Here is a 17,749-nt window from a genome sequence, read left to right as displayed (position 1 = left end):
CCATGTTGCTACAGTACAAACTTTATTATTATTTTTAAACAATGCACATGATATGCAAATTAACCACAAAAAAGTGCAACATAAAAAAGAAGTCATTTTCTTAAAAGAAAATGCCAACTGTTGATCTAGAGACATTCTTAACCTGATTCAACTGGTTATGATATTTCAGATACAGTTAGAACCTCTATTTAAATATTATTAAGTTTATGAATTAAAGAATCCTAAGCAAGTCATCAAAGTGCAAAACATGAAACAAATGAAATTAAAGTATGCGGTTTGAGGAAAGGCAGCACATGCACAAATGGCAGTAAAACCTAAGCATCTTCTCAAGTTTTCAAAACATAACATAGTGACCTTTCATGCACCACAGTTTAGTAAATTTTTAGTTAGAGATTTTGCATAAGGAGAATGGGTTGACTAAACCTTTCCCCCACACACAAACATACACACAATTTCTAATTTCTATAATCCAAATAGTGACTGGAAAAAAGGCAGAAAGGTTACCTTACTACAAACTGCTTCTGAAGCCAGGGCCATCGCTTGAATTCACAGGGCCCTGGACAAAATCATAAGGTTGGGCCGTAGCCGCCATATACCCAGCCGTGTTGAGACACATTAGCCCTGTTGGAAGCTACACAAAGTGGCTTTATCTGGATATTGGCCTCCATACAGTAATGAAACAACCATACTAGCAAAAAGACAGTGTACGTTGCAGATGGAAAGGAGTTTTGCCCCTAAAGCAGCAGACGAGCACATGGTGCTCTAAACGAAGAACACCTCTACTCATAACCAGTGCGTTTAACAGAATAACTTAATATCTTACAAAATAACCAAGTAATTTGGATAGAGAAGATGCTGAAAGCTAGAATTCAACATCTTTCACGTCACTACAGCATGCCTCCTGCAATAGGCCTGAAGACCAACGGGAGTCTTATTTCTGTGGCGTTATAGTGTCCAGACCGGGCCAGGCCGGAACATAGTGTCTTGGTAGAGTTCCCTCCATAAGCCTCTCCATCCACAGACCCAGCCGGTCCAGTTTGTGGTGGATCTCCAGAGTGGTGGCCTTCTGTCGGGAACTTGACCGGGACCTCGAGGCTTTGCTTGGCCCGGCCGTCGCCGCGTCCTCGTCGGACCACCTGCTACATTCGGCTTCCTCCCCTGTAAACACAGGTCTGAATAAGCAGAAGTACTTCTTGTGGCCGTTGAGCGCCAGGACGTGTCCAGTGTAGTCTGATTTGTTGGAGGTGGTGTCCTCCTCCTCTTCCTCTTCGTCCAAGCAGTCTGACGGCCTGGCATCAGGAGCCGACTCCATGAGTGAATCCATCCATTGACTGTGCTTGTCCACGTTTAAAAAGGAGTAGTGAAGAGTCTGTGACCTGCGGGAGGAAGTAGGGATAGTTTTCTTTGGATTTGTTTGTTGCAAATAATTAAGGTTTAGAGTAGGGGTGCTTAATACAGATTCTGGAGATCTACTTTCTTTCAGCATTTAGTTCCATGTAATGTATTTATTGCTACTTTCTAGACTTGGAAAAGACTTGGACTTTCCAGACTTTTTAAGCCCTGTCGAACGCACAACCTTGCAAAAAGTATACCTTATTCGTCTCGTACGTATACACAGGCGTTGCTCATGCACAGTTTAGAGCAATCTCCTGCCACGAGTTACAAACAATGTAAATATATTTGTATTTATTCATGCTAGAGTTGTACAAATGAGGGTACTTTATAACCTCTTCACACAATCTCTCATCTACGTAGGCCTCGATTGTTGCTGTAGCTTGCATGCGTTCCGGTATGTTCTGTTTATGCAGGTTACTCAAGGGCACGGTTGCCACCTTGTGGATAAACTAATTATTGCAAAAACAATGTGCATGTGCGACCTGTGCATACTCTTCTGATGACAAAATTTGCATCACGCACTGTACACTGACCCTCGCATATGCGTAAACAATGAAGTATACTTTGGGCTGTACTTGAAAATCGACCACTGGAACGCTACTCAAGTTTGGACATTGATTTTGTGAAGTGGGTAGCATCATTTGACAATTTCTAAATGTCATTCTATTGGTTGTTCCAAGTGGAGCTAAGAGAATTCCAGGTTAAGTTGTCTGAAATGCAGCATGACTGGAAATTGGAATTCTCCAATTTTGTACTTGAAAATGACCACTGGAATGACACTCAAGGTCAGACATCTGACTTGTAAAGTAACAAGTGTAATTTGATATATCTAAATGATGTTTCATTGGTTATTTCAAGTGGAGGTGGAAGAATTGTTGTTTGGAAGAGTTGTTCGGATCAAAGTATGACTGAAATATTTTTAATGTCAATTTTTAATGGGTAATTGAAACAAAATTTCAGATTTTGTCCGGGATGCCTAACTACTTAACTAGGGTTTATGGTTGAGGTCTGCAATCCCGTGAGACTATCACAGGATCTGTTGGACCCGATGCAACAGAGTGCGGAACAGGAATGCTGAATACAGGAGGGAAGTATTAGGGGTAACGGTACACAAACGTGACGGTTTGGTACATACCTCGGTATTGAAGTCACGGTTCGGTATGGGTTCAGTACAGCAGGGGAGAGAAAACTAAACATAAAATTAACAACAGAGCCTAAACTATAAAATTCAGTTGCTACTTATTTTTTAGATATAGTAATCTACATTCAAATAATAAAAATAAAAAATCCAATACTCCAATTCATTTTTGAAATATAATCATTTATACAGTTACTTTCCTAACTTGTTTTCATGACAAATGTATTTAAACATATATTAAATAAGACATTACCAATAGATAAAGTAAATATAATGAATATATAAGCTAATATAGTGCTTATATTTAATAAAATGCTCCCCTCTAGAGTTAGTGAACTAACATGCTGTGGACACTAAATGACTTGCCTGAGGTAAATGTAACGCTATGTGAGATATTATTCTCAAGCTGTTTTATTGATGTCTTTCTGCGGTTTAAACACTGGTTGAGAGATTACAAAGACAACAATGTGAGGTCTAAACCATTGTGTGTGTGTGTATATGTGTCGGAAAGGGGGTATTGTAAAAAACTGCCTTTGGTACTGGAACGAGACAAAATCATACAGGAGAGGGGGTGTAATGTAAACCTCACCCTGAGGGCTGAAAGTGGTACGAAGTGTGAAAGATGTGGATGGGAGCGGGACAAAATATAAAACTTTGTGGGAGCAAGATACAAATCTTGCAGGAGCATGACTATAATTGATCAACCTTGCAAAGACCTATAGTTTATGATACTTTAGTGAATGCTGCAAATCCATAATTACGATGGTATCTGTGCGTTGCAGAGGAAAAATGCAAAAGTAATGCACCTTTTGATTGGTCATACGTTGACAAATTTAAATTTTGGAATAATGGGTCCAGTCGTAATTTTTCAAAATCCAAGTGATTTCAAAATGACCTGTGCTGTATTTCCCAACAACATCGCAAGCCTAAGTAGACTGTAGAAACCACTGACACCAATGTTCTCCAAGATCTACTAAGGCCTATGATGCTTTTGGGAAATACAGCCCTGGCTATTTCTACACCTTCAAATCGGACCCTATGCATTCCTACTCGTCAAATGCTGCAGAGATTTTTCTAGTGTGCAGCCCTTAATTAAAAAAAATACAGTCAAAGTGTGCAAGAGCAGGGTCAGAAATTAATGCTGAATTCAAATTCAAATTCAGATTTGGAATATTCCTATGTTGTGACTTTGATTTTCGAACTTCAGCTCAGTTGTCTAAAGCTCGAGAGATGATGACAAATGCTAGCATTCATTCTGCAGATGTGCTAAACATCAAGTTGGGAAGTTAGTGTTGAATGGATCCCAACATAAACTCTGCAAGAAGGTTGATCTCCAGAAATTGGTTTTAGCATTCTCTCAAACACACACACACACATACATACACAGGCCTCACCCTGAGAATGAATATACTTCTTTGGCAAACTTTCTGAGCAGCACTTGCTTAGAAGCATCAGTGAGGATCAGCACTACGTTGATGTGACCAGGCTTTAACCTGACTAGGTTACTCATGTAGGTGATGTCCGTCAGCTCCGTCACCTCCACAAAATTCTTCTTAGGTGGACGACTGTAACAGGAAAACCAACTCTTAGCGATTTGTCTGAGCAGCTAAACACATCTGTGATCTCAAAATCTATATTTAACATGCTGTTATGTAATGTCACTGTGCAATTTTGCCATTCTCAAACAAGCAGTTTCACCTTGAAGTGCTCTCTGGTCCTGGAGAGCTCTCCGCTGTCTTTGGTGAATCAGTGGCCTTTTGTTTGGCTGGTTTGTCTTCCCCAGAGTCACTATTCATCCAAAAAAAAATAAATAAATAAATAAACAAACATAATATATATGTCTTTACAAAAGGCACTGGGATATAACTAACCAAATCTGAAGTCCTACCTGAAAGCCTGAATGATTACAGTGCCAAAGAGGATGAAAAGAGCGGAGAAGATCAGAGACAGTACGGGCATCATCTCACGCCTGGGGGAAGAAGAACTAGATGTAAGCTCTTGAGTTTCTCATTTATAAAAAAAAAAATAGGAGGGCTGCAACAACTAATAAATGACTTAATTCAATTTAAAAAACAATGAAAATAGCAGGGCTGCCCCCTAATAATCGACCAAACGTTACTGTGCGTTCACACTGCTGCACATCTTGGACATTGTGGGCATCGAGGAAGAGTTAAAGTCAGGTCAGCTTTATGATAATAAGCTATGACGCGGTTCGGCGGTAACCAATCGGAATGTAGAGGTCCTCTGCTTGAAAGGATTCCAGAGAACACAGTCGTGTAAACTTTGGTTCAGACCAAACCTTAGTTCCCAAGTAAAATGGAGGAGAGGTGGATAATTACCATTGGCGGCATTTCCCAATAATATACGACATGTGTCCCTGTATGTGTACAGGGGCATAAATAAGAAAAATGATGAGTGGACCAAGGTGTCTGACACTGTTTGCATGCTATGTCTGAAATGGCATTGCTGTATGTCCTATATATTTACTATTATAAATATACAGCTGTATGCACAATATATTTAAGCCTAATGACATTTATCATTATTTTCTTCAGCTAAGCAATTTGTTCTCTGCGTTCTCTGGAATCCTCTCAAGCAGAGGACTTCTACATTCTGATTGGTTGTCGGTTACTTTGACGCTCCCGCAGATGGCGGGAGTTTGCCTGTTATTCAACTATCTCAAACATGGCTAATCATTTGAAACATGTATGTAGTAGCCTAACTTTAGCCACTTTACATGGCTGCTGTTGTTAGGCGATTATCTGTTTGTGCAGAAGCTAAATTAGTACTGCGTTTACTGCATGACATTTAACTTAACATGAAATTCTCTCTATAGGCGATGACAACTCCACCCCCATACCCCCACGAATACCAGTCGACTAGAAAAATGTCAATCAGTTAGTTGAGTCTGCTCTTATTTGTTGTAACATTTGTATTTAAAAACATTTTTGCATGCAATGTATAACTTCACTTTTTTTCCTGTGTTAAGCGTCTTCAATTTGCATTTCAAGTAAATGCTTGAATCTTCTACTAAAAAATTAAGTCAAGAAATTCCCGTAAAGGGTTAGTTCATCCCAAAATGAAAATTCTGTCATTAATTGCTCACCCTCATGTCGTTCAACACCCGCAAGACTTTTGTTCATCTTTGGAACACAAATGAAGATATTTTAAAGGTGCCCTAGATTCAAAATTTGAATTTACCTTGGCATAGTTAAATAACAAGAGTTCAGTACATGGAAAAGACATACATTGAGTTTCAAACTCCATTGCTTTCTCTTTCTTACGTAAATCTCATTTGTTTAAAAGACTTCCGGAAAACACGCGGATCTCAACATAACACCGACTGTTACGTAACAGTCGGGGTGTACGCCCCAATATTTGCATATGCCAGCCCATGTTCCCAAGATTATGAAAGGCATTAGACAAGGGCAGCCAGTAACGTCTGGATCTGCACAGGTGAATCAACAGACTAGGTAAGCAAGAACAACAGCGAAAATGGCAGATGGAGCAATAATAACTGATATGATCCATGATAGCATGATATTTTTAGTGATATGTGTAAATTGTCTATCTAAATAGCCACATGCTCTGTTAGCCACAGAGCATAGCCTCAAACTCATAGAGAATCAAATATAAACATCAAAATAAATACTTTACTCACATGATTCGAAGCATGCATGCAGCATGCATGACGAACATCTTGTAATGATCCATTTGAGGGTTATATTAGCTGTGTGAACTTTGTAAATGTGCTGTAATATAATCGAGAGCTCGTGTGGCAGGGAGCACACGAATTAAAGGGGCGGCGCGCTGAAAAAATCAGTGCATAGTTAATGATGCCCCAAAATAGGCAGTTAAAAAAATTAATTAAAAAAAATCTATGGGGTATTTTGAGCTGAAACTTCACAGACACATTCAGGAGACACCTTAGACTTATATTACATCTTGTGAAAAACCATTCTTGGGCACCTTGGGCAAATCTGAGTAAACTACCACTTTGACGCTGAAGTTCATAGATCGTAAAACTAATCCATATGAGCTGTTTAGTCCAAATTTTCTGAAGAGACACAAAAATATCTTCTTTTGTGTTCATCAGAAGAAAGCAATTCATACAGGTTTGGAACAACTTGAGGGTGATTAAATGATGACAGAATTCTCATTTTTGGGTAAACTATCCCTTTAAGTTTGCCTAGAAAAGAGGTAAGAAACTGCATCTAAACAAGACAGTGAATTCTTCGATTGTACTCACCAGTTAGAGTACAGAAGATCAAAGTAAAATTGAGAAAGGTAATCATATGCAGTGTTTATCCACTGAATCAGAAACATCTGGAATAAAAAAAGAAAAAAATATTATTGCATTGATTATCTTCTCTCATCATTTCTAGCGATTAGATCTTGAAGTTCAACAATATTCAAAAGCAATATTAAAATACTTAAATCTCAAAACTGCAAAGTCAAAGACAATCTTATCCCCTCATTAACTCTGTATGACTTACAGACGCAAACTCATTGTTTAGTTCAGGCAGCATGGCATCATGGGTAAGGTAGGAGGGGTCTCTTTGCAGGAGCTCAAGCTGCTCATGGAGACGGTGCTTATCATCATCACTTCCATTCCATCCACCCGTCACTGTCCGATACAACACCCTTCCGGAAGCGCTGCGTCTCTCCAGAAGAATCACCTGAAGTCATACGCACAAAAACTCGACATTCATATGGCATCAAACAAGGTGACTAAACGGGCCTACTACGTGCGTATAAGCACATTAATGTCACTGACCTGTGGAGGGGTTGTGTCGTCCTTTTTGAGCAGGGTGTCACAGAGAGTCTGCTGTTTTCTCTGATAAACATAGGCAAACCTGAGAACTTCTTTAGTGTTGGAGGAAGCAAAGTCAAAGAACGCCTCATTCACTGACACAAACTGCTCTCCTTCACCAGTAACGAGAAGAACACAGTATCTGTCAATCAGAAAGACAGGGAAATAATGAAGTTTTCCCAGAGTCATAAGTCCACCAACATAACACTACAATTAGAGGTCAGATTTCTTACTTCCTGCGACGGTGGAACTGTTTAACTGGACACAGCTCATCAAAGAGTTTCTGATTCACCAGGCGCGGCACCAGCAGAAAACGATTGTTGGACACAAACTCATCAATTATTTGCTTTTTCATCCCTCTTGCCTAGGGATAAAAACAGAAGAGGACTTGTCTAGCACAAAAACAACAACTGGTACATAGTTTGTGAGAAAGCTTGCGATTGGCTGTTAGCAAATGGGCAGCAGGGCTTCACCTGTATAACATCAGCCGGTTTCTCTGTATTCTCTTTGAACAGGAGCATGGTGGGAGCGTATGTGTTGATGTTGAACCTCTGCACAACTTGGGAGGTCTCGGTCAGGCCCATATCCACATAGCCAAACCTCATGTAGTCTTTATAGGCAAACGCAGTGAGCTGTGAACAAGAGTATATAACTTGTGTCAAGAAGGTGTCAAGAAAATTGATTTAGAAGAACAGTCAATATAATAAACACTCACCTTATACAAAATAGGGATATTAGATGCTACATCAAACATTATTACTCTTGGTTTATTCTCCTCATGCCAACTGTTTAAAAACTCGAGGTAGCTGTTATCCGTCACCTTAAACAGAAGAATAGAAAAAGAAATAAATGGAACGGATAGAGGTTTAGGAGAAGAAATAAAAACAGGAAAGCAAGGAAAGGAAACAGACAAAAGGAGGGGAAAAGAAAGGGAAGGGAAAAGGAAAAAAGTTAAGGAAAAGTGGGAAGAAAAGGGAAATGGAAAGGGAGGAAAAGAAAGCAAGGCAAAAAGGAAAGTGCAAAGAGATGAAAGAAAGTTGGGAAAGAGAATAGAAAAGGAACAGGAAAAGGAAAAGGAAAGGGAAAGGGAGGAAAAGGAACATGAAGGGAAAAGTAAAAAAGGGAAGGAAAAAGGAGATATGGAGAGGAAAAGGAAGAGAATGGGAAATGAAAAAGGAATAGGAAAAGGAAAGGGAAATAGAAAAAGGGAAAAATAAAGGAAAATGAGAAGGAAGGAAATGGCAAAGGAAATAGAAAGGAAAAGAAAAGGGACAAAAGGAAAAGGAAGGAAAGGGAAAAGAAAGGGAAGAGAAAGGGAAAATGAAAGAAAAGGAAATGGAACAAACAGATTTGAGAAAAAAGAGGAAAAGATAAGAAAATTGGGTCAAAGAAAAAAGTTTCAAAGGGGAAGAGGGGGACAGGTACATGAAAAGAAAAAGAGGGAAGGAAAAGGGAAATGGAAAGGAAATAGGGAAAGGCAAATGAAATAGAAGGGGAAAAAAAAGGAACAAAAGGAAGCAAAGGAAAGGGAAGGGAAAAAGGAAAGAAAAAGGAAATGATAAATTAAAAGTGAGGGATAAGGATATTTACAGTCCATATTTGTAGCAACAAGAGCCAATGCTTGTATTAAGAATTAAAAATATAGAACAAAGTACAATCCTACCTTCTCCACTAGCTTCTGGGGCAGAAGACTTTCCACAAACTGTCTCAAGTGTTCCCTGACCACAGAGTAGTGGAAGAAAGTGATTTTGCCATTGATTACACCAAGTATGGAAGGTGTGCGGTGGGCACCAAGATGGTTAGCCAACTGTCTTTCATATCCAATGTCCACCACACCAATACCAACCCCTTAAAATCAAAACAAGACATTATATTGAGTATACGTGATGTGATTTCATTGAAAAAATTACCATCTACAATGGACTATTCTACCCAATACTTGTGTGCTATGCATTCTTAAGGCTAATTCACACTGCACCGACAGAACGCTGACCAACGGCAACAGACACGCGTGTCTGATCAGTGCGTTATTCCTGCTGTCTACATCTGTTGGCTTTGGTCGGCCCTTGTTTTCTCAGACTGAACATGTGGAATGATGGCTCATTGATTGTCTGAAAAGTACTGTAATCTGTAATGGCTGGCAATCAAGGAATTAGCCTTCATGTGTATTAGAATGTCATCCATCTCTACTGGAATCAACTGTGAGGGTGACGATCCTGAAGAACCTACCTAATGGCTCCAGCTCCAGCACAGTGTCCTTCCATACGGGCTCAATGTGAATGCAGGTGAAGCACCACTCTGATGTGATCTTGATCAGGTAGGGCCTCTTGAAACTATCTGGCAGCACCTCATTCATGTATTGGTTGTAGTGAAGGAGGTGCTTGCTCTCGGTGAAATCTCGACTGGTCCGGGGAAAGTGAAAGAAAGATTCATCGAAGTAGAAACTGTCATGAAAGTGTCTGAATCCCTGGGGCGCTCGTGCGAAGTTTTGATTCTCGTCCATTTGACCAAAACGGTCGTAGTTTGCCCTTCGTTCCTCATTGGACAGAATCTATGTAAAGTAAAAGTATACAATTCAATATGCATGATTATTGCTGAAGGCATATTTTAAATGTTTACATGAATCTTAAACCAGTCCCCCTATGGTGAAAATCAAGTTTTTAATGTTGTTTATATGTCTATGTGGTGTTTTAATGTGCTTTAAAGACAAACCATGTGCAAATTCATCAGTCAACACCATTGCTGAGTATTTTCTCTTTAAAACTGCAGTGATCTAAAGACAGTTTCAAAAACGGTGTTTGTGACGTCACAAAGTATCTTGTAACCAATCACGTCAATGTGCCGGCGGGCTTTAGCTTATCATTAACTATGACTGCTCTGAAGCAGGGGAGTCGTGCAGCACATTATTAGCTGTTTGATAATGTAGTAAAGCAAAAGGCTAATTATATTAATTACCATTATGTGTCCGACGTTGTAAAAAGCGATACCATTGTGCAGCGTTTACCTCAGTAATTTGACCGAGTGGATCTCTGAGCTCATGCGAGTGACTGGAGGCGGGGCTAATTAGCATATTCATAGATCTGCATATACTAAATGAAGCAAGGGTGTACAGTTACATTCAAGCTATTTTAAGGTACGAAGACATTTTTTTCCACAGGAACAAAAACATTTAAATATGTAAATTTGGTGATTAAAGTTGAGTTTTAAGGGACTTTAACACAAAAAAATTAAGGTTTTGTAATCTCCTGCTTAAAGGTGCTACAGAGGATCTTTTCGTCCACTGAGAATCCAAAGACTGTTACTGAGTTTTTGAAATGAGCGCATGCGTAAGAACAACCCCCCTCCTTCACAGCTCATTTCGAAGGGAACGCCTCCTAAAACTTGTGCCACGCGTATTGGAACACGAGTGTTTACCACCGGCATTCGCTGCGTCGTGTTAGTGGATTCATTATGTCGGACTCACCGCAGGTAACTCATAATCTGCAGTTGTTACTCCTGTCTCCTGACAAAAAACATTGCATGCAGCGCCTGTGGAGTGTGGAAAGTTACTGGAGCGCGCAGCCGCGCTCGTCTCTCACAAGGAACGTCATGGCAGTGATTGACAAGCCAGAGGGCCAATCGTTTACACCATGCAACGTCAACTGGCGGCCCGCGGGCCAAATCCGGCCCGCCAGAGATTTCCATCCGGCCCCCAGAATAATACTGAATTCAGGGATAGCCTTGTAAGAGGAAAAAGTTTAGGGCTGGTCCGAATACCATTTTTTGATGAACATCGACTATTCGAAGCTTCGGAGAGAGGGGCTGAACATATTTTTCTCTCTAATAAAGGCAGGAATCTGTGTCTGTATATCCGTTTGCATTTTTATTATTTCGAGAACCGTTCATCCAATCGACTTCACAGGGGAGTGCAGTGTCGCATTTGGTGCAATATAGATGGACACGCGAGACGCGACACATTCAGAATTAATAAACTTTAGTAAACTACAGTTAGAGCAGCGCGAGCGGGAAGCGGCGCACCTCACACGGGCAGGGCTTATGCTCCGAGAACGGACACTGCACTAGTGATATAAAACGCACACACACAGGTCTGTTAAATTAAGCAATACTTTTAAGGTAGTCTAATAATTTTCTGACTAACAAATTGACACAGAAATGTAAACAAAGAAAAACGAAATTAAGTTAAATTAAAAACGAGATTAATTTAGATTGACAATAACGGGTAAAAATGCTAATACATTTTGTCTATTATTCTATTTTCCACAATGTCAAAGCAACAAAACACAAGCTCAGACATGCACAAACTCCGCTGTTCTGCGCTCTAGCCAGAGAACACTCCCGTTGCTGGAACACGCGTCGGTTCTATTTCTAGCATGCACGCGTTTTCTGCGTGGCTCGAGCGCGCCTGAGACGCGTGTCTCAGTGTGCAAACTCCAACCTGTTAAATATGGGAGCCGAAATAAAAACGGACACGCCACGCAGCTGAGTCGCTCACGCAGCCAGTGTGTCGCCGGCCTTATTCAAGGGGGAATGAGAACCGTTTTTTATTTTTAATCTAACGAAACAAAAAGCCTTCTGAAAAGTAGCTTGTGCCATAGCCTGCCTTCAGTCAAGAATGACGATAAACGCGTTCTCTCATTGAACATCTTTTATTGTTTCACGTGCTCATTTTTTCACAAATGTCAAAATTTTCCTTGCCTGGGATTTGCGCACAATTGCGTGACAGTGATGGACAGCTTGAAAGCCTCACAAATATGAAGCCTAAAATATCGCTATCGCCCCTGGTGGCTTGCTACAGTACAGGTAATATGTAAAAAATAACATAAATTTGGAATTAGAATTAGTATATCAAATAATAACATACAGTATTAGGATACAATTCGAATTTTATTTTATATTACGAGTATCTGGCCCTTACAGTGTCTGCAGTGAAAAATTCTGGCCCTTGGACAAATATAGTTGATGACCCCTGGTTTACACGATGATCGCGTAAACGATTGGCTGATGTTTTTAAGGCCCTACCTCGTGCACAGATGATGTATATTAATATTATTCCTTTCAGTGCACCTAATAAATAGTCTTTTATCAGTTAGTAAAGACAACTTCAAGTAATATTGCAAAAATGTATAAAACAAAACATCCTCTGTAGCACCTTTAAATTATGTGTACATTTTAGGTAAAAAAGGAAGAAAACCTCAAGAACTACTTTTGGTTGTGTTGTTAGTGCAAACACTACAGAAAACACTACTGATTTGCCACATTAATTAAATAAAAAAATGCTATAAATTTCAGATAAACATTGCATATAAAAAATCTTTGGAAAAATAAAATAAAAAATAAAATAAAAAGAAATATAAAAATAAAATAAAAGAAACATAATACTGGTATAATGCAATATAATTATATGTAAAAAATGTGTATGTATAAATAAATGTAAAATAAAATAAAATGTCTACCATTTAAAAGTTTCAATAAGATTTTTTTAAGAAATTAATACTTTTATTCAGCAAGTGCACAGATGCATTTTAATTAAAAATTAAAAGACGTTTATAATTTTACAAAAAACATTTCTCTAACTTTTTGTTCATCAAAGAATCCTGAAAAACTGTATCACTGTTTCCACAAAAATATTAAGCAGCACAACTGTTTTCAACATTGATAATAATGAGAAATGTTAATAAGAAAAGCACCCAATCAGCATATTAGAATGATTTGTGAAAGATCATGTGACACTGAAAACTGGAGAATTTTTGCTGAAAATTCAGCTTTACCATTAATTAAAATTACATTTAAAAATATATATATTAAATAGAAAACAGTTATTTAAAATTGTAATAATATTAATATTTTAATCTGTGTTAAATACAAAAAATAATTAATCAGCCTTGGTGAGCATAAGAGACTTCTTTCAAAAATATTACAATTTCTTATGGACCTCAAACTTTGGACAGAAACATATATATTAGGACAAAATGGCAAAAATAATAAAACCCTGAGTGTTGTTGTTCTTACTTTATATTATTTCATATATACACAATGCAATCATCATACCTCATAAGATTTAGTGATCTTGATAAACATGTCCTCTGCCCCTGGACTTTTGTTCTTGTCTGGATGCCTATAAATAAAGTACAAAAACAAATGTGACTGTTTTCATTCAGACACCTTCATGAGTTACAAAATTATTACACAATATGTCTTTTACAGGACACTATGAGTCAAAGAGAAGGAATGCTACTCATGGTGGATGGAACAAATGAAACATTCACAGCAAACATATTCTTATTCAGGGAGCCGCAATGAACACTCACCATTCCCTTGCGAGTCTCTTGTACACTTTCTTGATTTCGGCCTGACTGGCGTGTCTGGACACTCCAAGAACTTTGTAGGGATCAAACTCGGGCGCAGATGCCAAGTGAATCTCCAAACAGAGCCAGGAGAAGAATCGCCCACACACAGCCGGTCACAAACACACTCCAGCCTCCCATCTTCTGGTTTATGAACTGACAGGCTAAATAAAGAGAGGAGACAGGGGCTAGTTGTCACACATTATACTCCAGGAAAAATGAGTCTATTCTTCATAGACACAAATCTTAAAATCATCTTGGCTACTTAACATTTCAATCGTTACTGCCCAGGAAAAAACACGCACTTCATTGAATCCAATAGCGGGGCATGTTGTCACAGCATTAAACTGCCAATACAGCGTTTTAGACTAAATGTAAACTGTAAAACAATTATGAAACATAAAATAAGTCATGCAAGAGCAAAAACGTAAAAGATGTCAAACCATTGTTTTGGCCAACACAATATGTTTTTTTGTGGAGATCACGTCTGTGACAATAAAATCTCAGTCAGTCTATCAATAAACAGTAAACACATCTCTATTATCATTTTCATGCTAGTATTACAATACATTTAATCGTTTCTATGGGAACCAGCACAGCAAAACGATCAATGCAAGTAAATCAGCTGCGTGGTGTGATCATATGATCAGTGCAGTTCAAATGCATACGACTGCAACTATTTGCAGCAGACAAATACACTGTCAGCGTCTGATAACACAGATATATTGGGGAAAAAATCATTTCCCCTTAATGTATTCAGTGAGCAGAGGCGCGAGCTGCACGCCCTACAGCGGAATGACGCTATCACAGCAGTAATGCAAACACTTCATTAAACACGTGAATCCAGAATAATGGTAATACCGAAGGCCCGACTCTTGCTCTAATCGTATTTATCCACAATTTAGCAGCAATCCATGTTCTCCTGATGGAATTGGGTGGATCGTTTCCAAAGCCTTCACCTGCCCGGCACTTCCGGTAGTGAAGGATTCTGGATAAACACTTTCTATGATAAAAGTCCGACAGATTTCATCCTTTTTTTTTTCTTCTACCGCATTCTAACAGTACACATCTAATTTCTGATATTATTCAAATCATATTTAATAAAGGAATGTATTTTTTTTTTTATTTAAGAGGTCAGTTTTTTTTTTTTGTTTAGAGAGGGAGAGGGAAAAGGATGAACAAAATAAATGATCTTCAATATCTTTATGATGAAAGTACATTAACCTCGATGGAAGAGATAAAGATGGTTTATGAGCAATATCCTCATAAAGTAATATTACAGTAATATAACAGTACGCTACTTCAATGTATTATTTTACAGCTAATACCAGTTCACTGTTATTAGTTTTAAATCAAAATTTGATTTAATATTTTCTCAGCCAAAAAAAAAAAAAAAAAAAAAAAAAAAGCAAAGCAAAGAAAGTATCAAGTGTAAGCAAAGCATGAGTGGAATGAGTTTTTTCTTCGCAAAACTGTTTTGAAACTCTCGGAACATCGCACCTGCTGTTTAAATCCGTGTAAATGCAACGAGAACACAGTCTTAACATAATAAGATGAGAACTTTTACAAACCAAATGTTTTCATGAAAGTATTTCCGTTAAACTTAATCTACATAATCATATTTAAAACTATTTAGACATGACACTTAAATGTATATAATTATAAAACTGATCAGAGATCAGTTAAAACTGAGTCTTTAGCCATTTTTAAAAAAAATGCTAAAGACGTATCTTTTTCGTCAGCACTTGACCCAGTAATAGCAGCACTTACCTTGATTTCTATTCTTCTTCTATTTGTGTATTTATTTTATTAAAAAAAAAAAAAATCCTTGCCACGAGCCCTTTACTGACATAACTGTGACTTCACACAGAACTTACATACTGTTGTTCTCATGTTGATTTGATTGATTCTACTACTCTCATTTGTAAGTCGCTTTGGATAAAAGCGTCTGCTAAATGACTAAATGTAAATGTAAAACGTTTAAGAAACTGGTGGGTTCACCTTGAGATCAACACCCCCTAGCGTCGAACTTTCGAAATTTCATGTTTGCTGAAATCACGTGACTTGGCCAGTTTGATAGCGGCGCTCTCCGACTCAGAGGTTTGACACAAAACAGTCGAAATGTTTACGAAGCTTAGTAAAGTTGTGTTTTAAACACCTCCTGCTACTAGGACATAGTGAAGGAGGTAATACGTGACCGGTTTCGGACCACATCAAAGGCCTTTTTGGACATGGTGTGGATTTTCATTGACTCTTTCTGCCTGTTACATCGCTATCCGCTTGTTAAGTCGTGACGTAAGGAACGCCGTTTCCGGGTCCAAGCCTCGACTCGTTTCACTTGAGAATGCCATCAACGGCCGTTTATGAGCGCTATTTATTCATTTTAAACATCAATCATTTTAAAAACGTAAACATTTTAAATACTTACAGTCTATACAACAGTCTCCGTGCTCACAGCGTCACAGATATTAATATTTTAACGATTTATAAAAGATGAATCATTGTCTGGCCATCTGGAATTTTGGTATGGAGATAAAGGTTATAATGATATATTTTTTTCTAGTATTACACCACATCGTGTGTGTATATTACCACCATTTGTTGTTTTCTTGTGGTATGAGATAGAGCGTTAGGACCCGGAAGCGCTGCCGTGTGACGTCAGACTTAACAACCGGATACAAGTGGCGGCGAAAAGGAGTCATTGAATCATTCGCTCAGCAACTAAGGAGCAAAATACAACTGCTGGGATGGATATCAAGGAACAGTTCAGTCTGAACTCATTTATTGTACTTTTATGTAAATCTTTTCATCTCAAACCACCCTCAGATAGCTCCACTCGTCGTTTACAGTTCACAATAACTGAAGTAACATTACAGACTTGGATAAATAGGCTACGATTTAAGATTGTCCTTCGTTCTCAGTTTTGTCGAAATTGTGAAAAAAGACCACCCATTTCCATTTCACCAAGAGAAGGTAAGTGGCAATAATCATTTTTATCTATAAATAAATTATATTTAAATATTTTCTGACACACAAGGTCAGCATTTTCATGTGCCAGTTGTACTATAACATTGTTCAACAAATCAAATTCTCGAGCATTGTAGTTGTGAAATGTCACACTGTCTCTTCTTTTATTTATTTATTTTGTCATGATTATTATGCGCACAGATTTTCACAGTTCATATTAATGTACATGGAATATTTTGACATTTAAAGACTAATCAATCAAAGAATTTAAAAATTCTAAAATCGTAGGCTGTGTAGTATTATGACTATCTAATGAGAAGCTGTGGTCAATATAAGCACAGGGAGCCAGTGATTTAACACGCTTGTAAACCAGATGTGGTTGAGAGAATGAATCGTTCCATTGGCGACAGACAGTTCAAGCACTCTCTAACATGAACATCTGCTCATTAATTTGGCCAAGAAAAAGTTTACTGGATGAGATCTGACGTTTGTGAAAGGAGTGATTCGTATAAACCATTCAAACCAAGTTTTCTTTGGATCGTTTTGCCACAGTGTAGTCATCACTTTAGAGTTAGTGGCCATGTTGGTGTTCTCTTAAAAGGTTATATCCTCCAAAAATGAAATTTCTGTCATTAATTACTCGCCCTCATGTCATTCCAAACCCGTAAGACCTTCATTCATCTTCAGAACACAAATTAAGATATTTTTGATGAAATCCGAGAGCTCTCCGACTCCTCCATAGCAATTTAATTACCACTTTCAAGACCCAGAAGGTAGTAAAGTCATCGTTAAAATACTGTAGTCCATGTGACTGCAGTGGTTTAACCTTAATGTTATGAAGCGACGAGAATACTTTTTGTGCGCAAAAATAAAACAAAAATACCTTATTCAACAATTTCTTCTCTTCCCTGTCATTCTCATACGCTGTTTCTGTTGTAGATAGGGTTGGGTACCATTCACATTTGAATCGATAATGGTACCAGTATCTGTACCTGAAATTCGGTGCCGGTACCCAACGGTACCTTTTTTCAGAACTTTACTCTCTGTGAAATAACAAAAGTATTTATTTCAGTGAAAAAAATAAGCCCAAAC

At 38.2% G+C, this 17,749-nt stretch overlaps 1 protein-coding gene across 3 annotated transcripts; it reads right to left on the bottom strand.

The window, feature by feature from the left end:
• Window positions 1-3: 3 nt before the first annotated feature.
• Window positions 4-14,708, bottom strand: dnajc16l (DnaJ (Hsp40) homolog, subfamily C, member 16 like). Of its 3 annotated transcripts, none has more exons than XM_048172303.1 (16): window positions 14,552-14,687; window positions 13,961-14,069; window positions 13,655-13,854; window positions 13,395-13,461; window positions 9,576-9,897; window positions 9,010-9,194; window positions 8,062-8,166; window positions 7,820-7,978; window positions 7,580-7,710; window positions 7,311-7,488; window positions 7,030-7,212; window positions 6,783-6,859; window positions 4,422-4,502; window positions 4,232-4,321; window positions 3,928-4,098; window positions 4-1,376 (listed from the first exon to the last, which is right to left on the bottom strand). In XM_048172303.1, the coding sequence occupies exons 4-16, from the start codon at window positions 13,422-13,424 to the stop codon at window positions 932-934; spliced, it is 2,157 nt and encodes a 718-aa protein (XP_048028260.1). In that variant the 5' UTR covers window positions 13,425-13,461; window positions 13,655-13,854; window positions 13,961-14,069; window positions 14,552-14,687; the 3' UTR covers window positions 4-931. The 3 variants fall into 3 exon arrangements, with proteins under 3 accessions (XP_048028260.1, XP_048028261.1, XP_048028259.1); XM_048172304.1 differs by having other exon boundaries at window positions 13,996-14,069; XM_048172302.1 differs by lacking the exon at window positions 13,961-14,069 and having other exon boundaries at window positions 14,552-14,708.
• Between the last annotated feature and the right edge of the window lie 3,041 nt (window positions 14,709-17,749).

This window comes from Megalobrama amblycephala, linkage group LG21 (assembly GCF_018812025.1).
Source record: "Megalobrama amblycephala isolate DHTTF-2021 linkage group LG21, ASM1881202v1, whole genome shotgun sequence".
Taxonomy (NCBI): domain Eukaryota; kingdom Metazoa; phylum Chordata; class Actinopteri; order Cypriniformes; family Xenocyprididae; genus Megalobrama; species Megalobrama amblycephala.
The sequence above is the reverse complement of the archived record's forward strand: the minus strand, read 5'-3'. Positions and strand labels throughout refer to the sequence as shown.

Bases quoted from the DNA above. Each gene is read 5' to 3' on its own strand.
- dnajc16l (XM_048172302.1), bottom strand. From the start codon at position 13,424: ATGTTTATCAAGATCACTAAATCTTATGAG. The intron at 9,195-9,575 runs GTAGGTTCTTCA...TTTGATTTTAAG, and splicing joins GCTGGAGCTGGAGCCATTAG to GGGTTGGTATTGGTGTGGTG. The intron at 1,377-3,927 runs GTGAGGCCTGTG...TTCCTCCCGCAG, and splicing joins GAAGTATATTCATTCTCAGG to GTCACAGACTCTTCACTACT.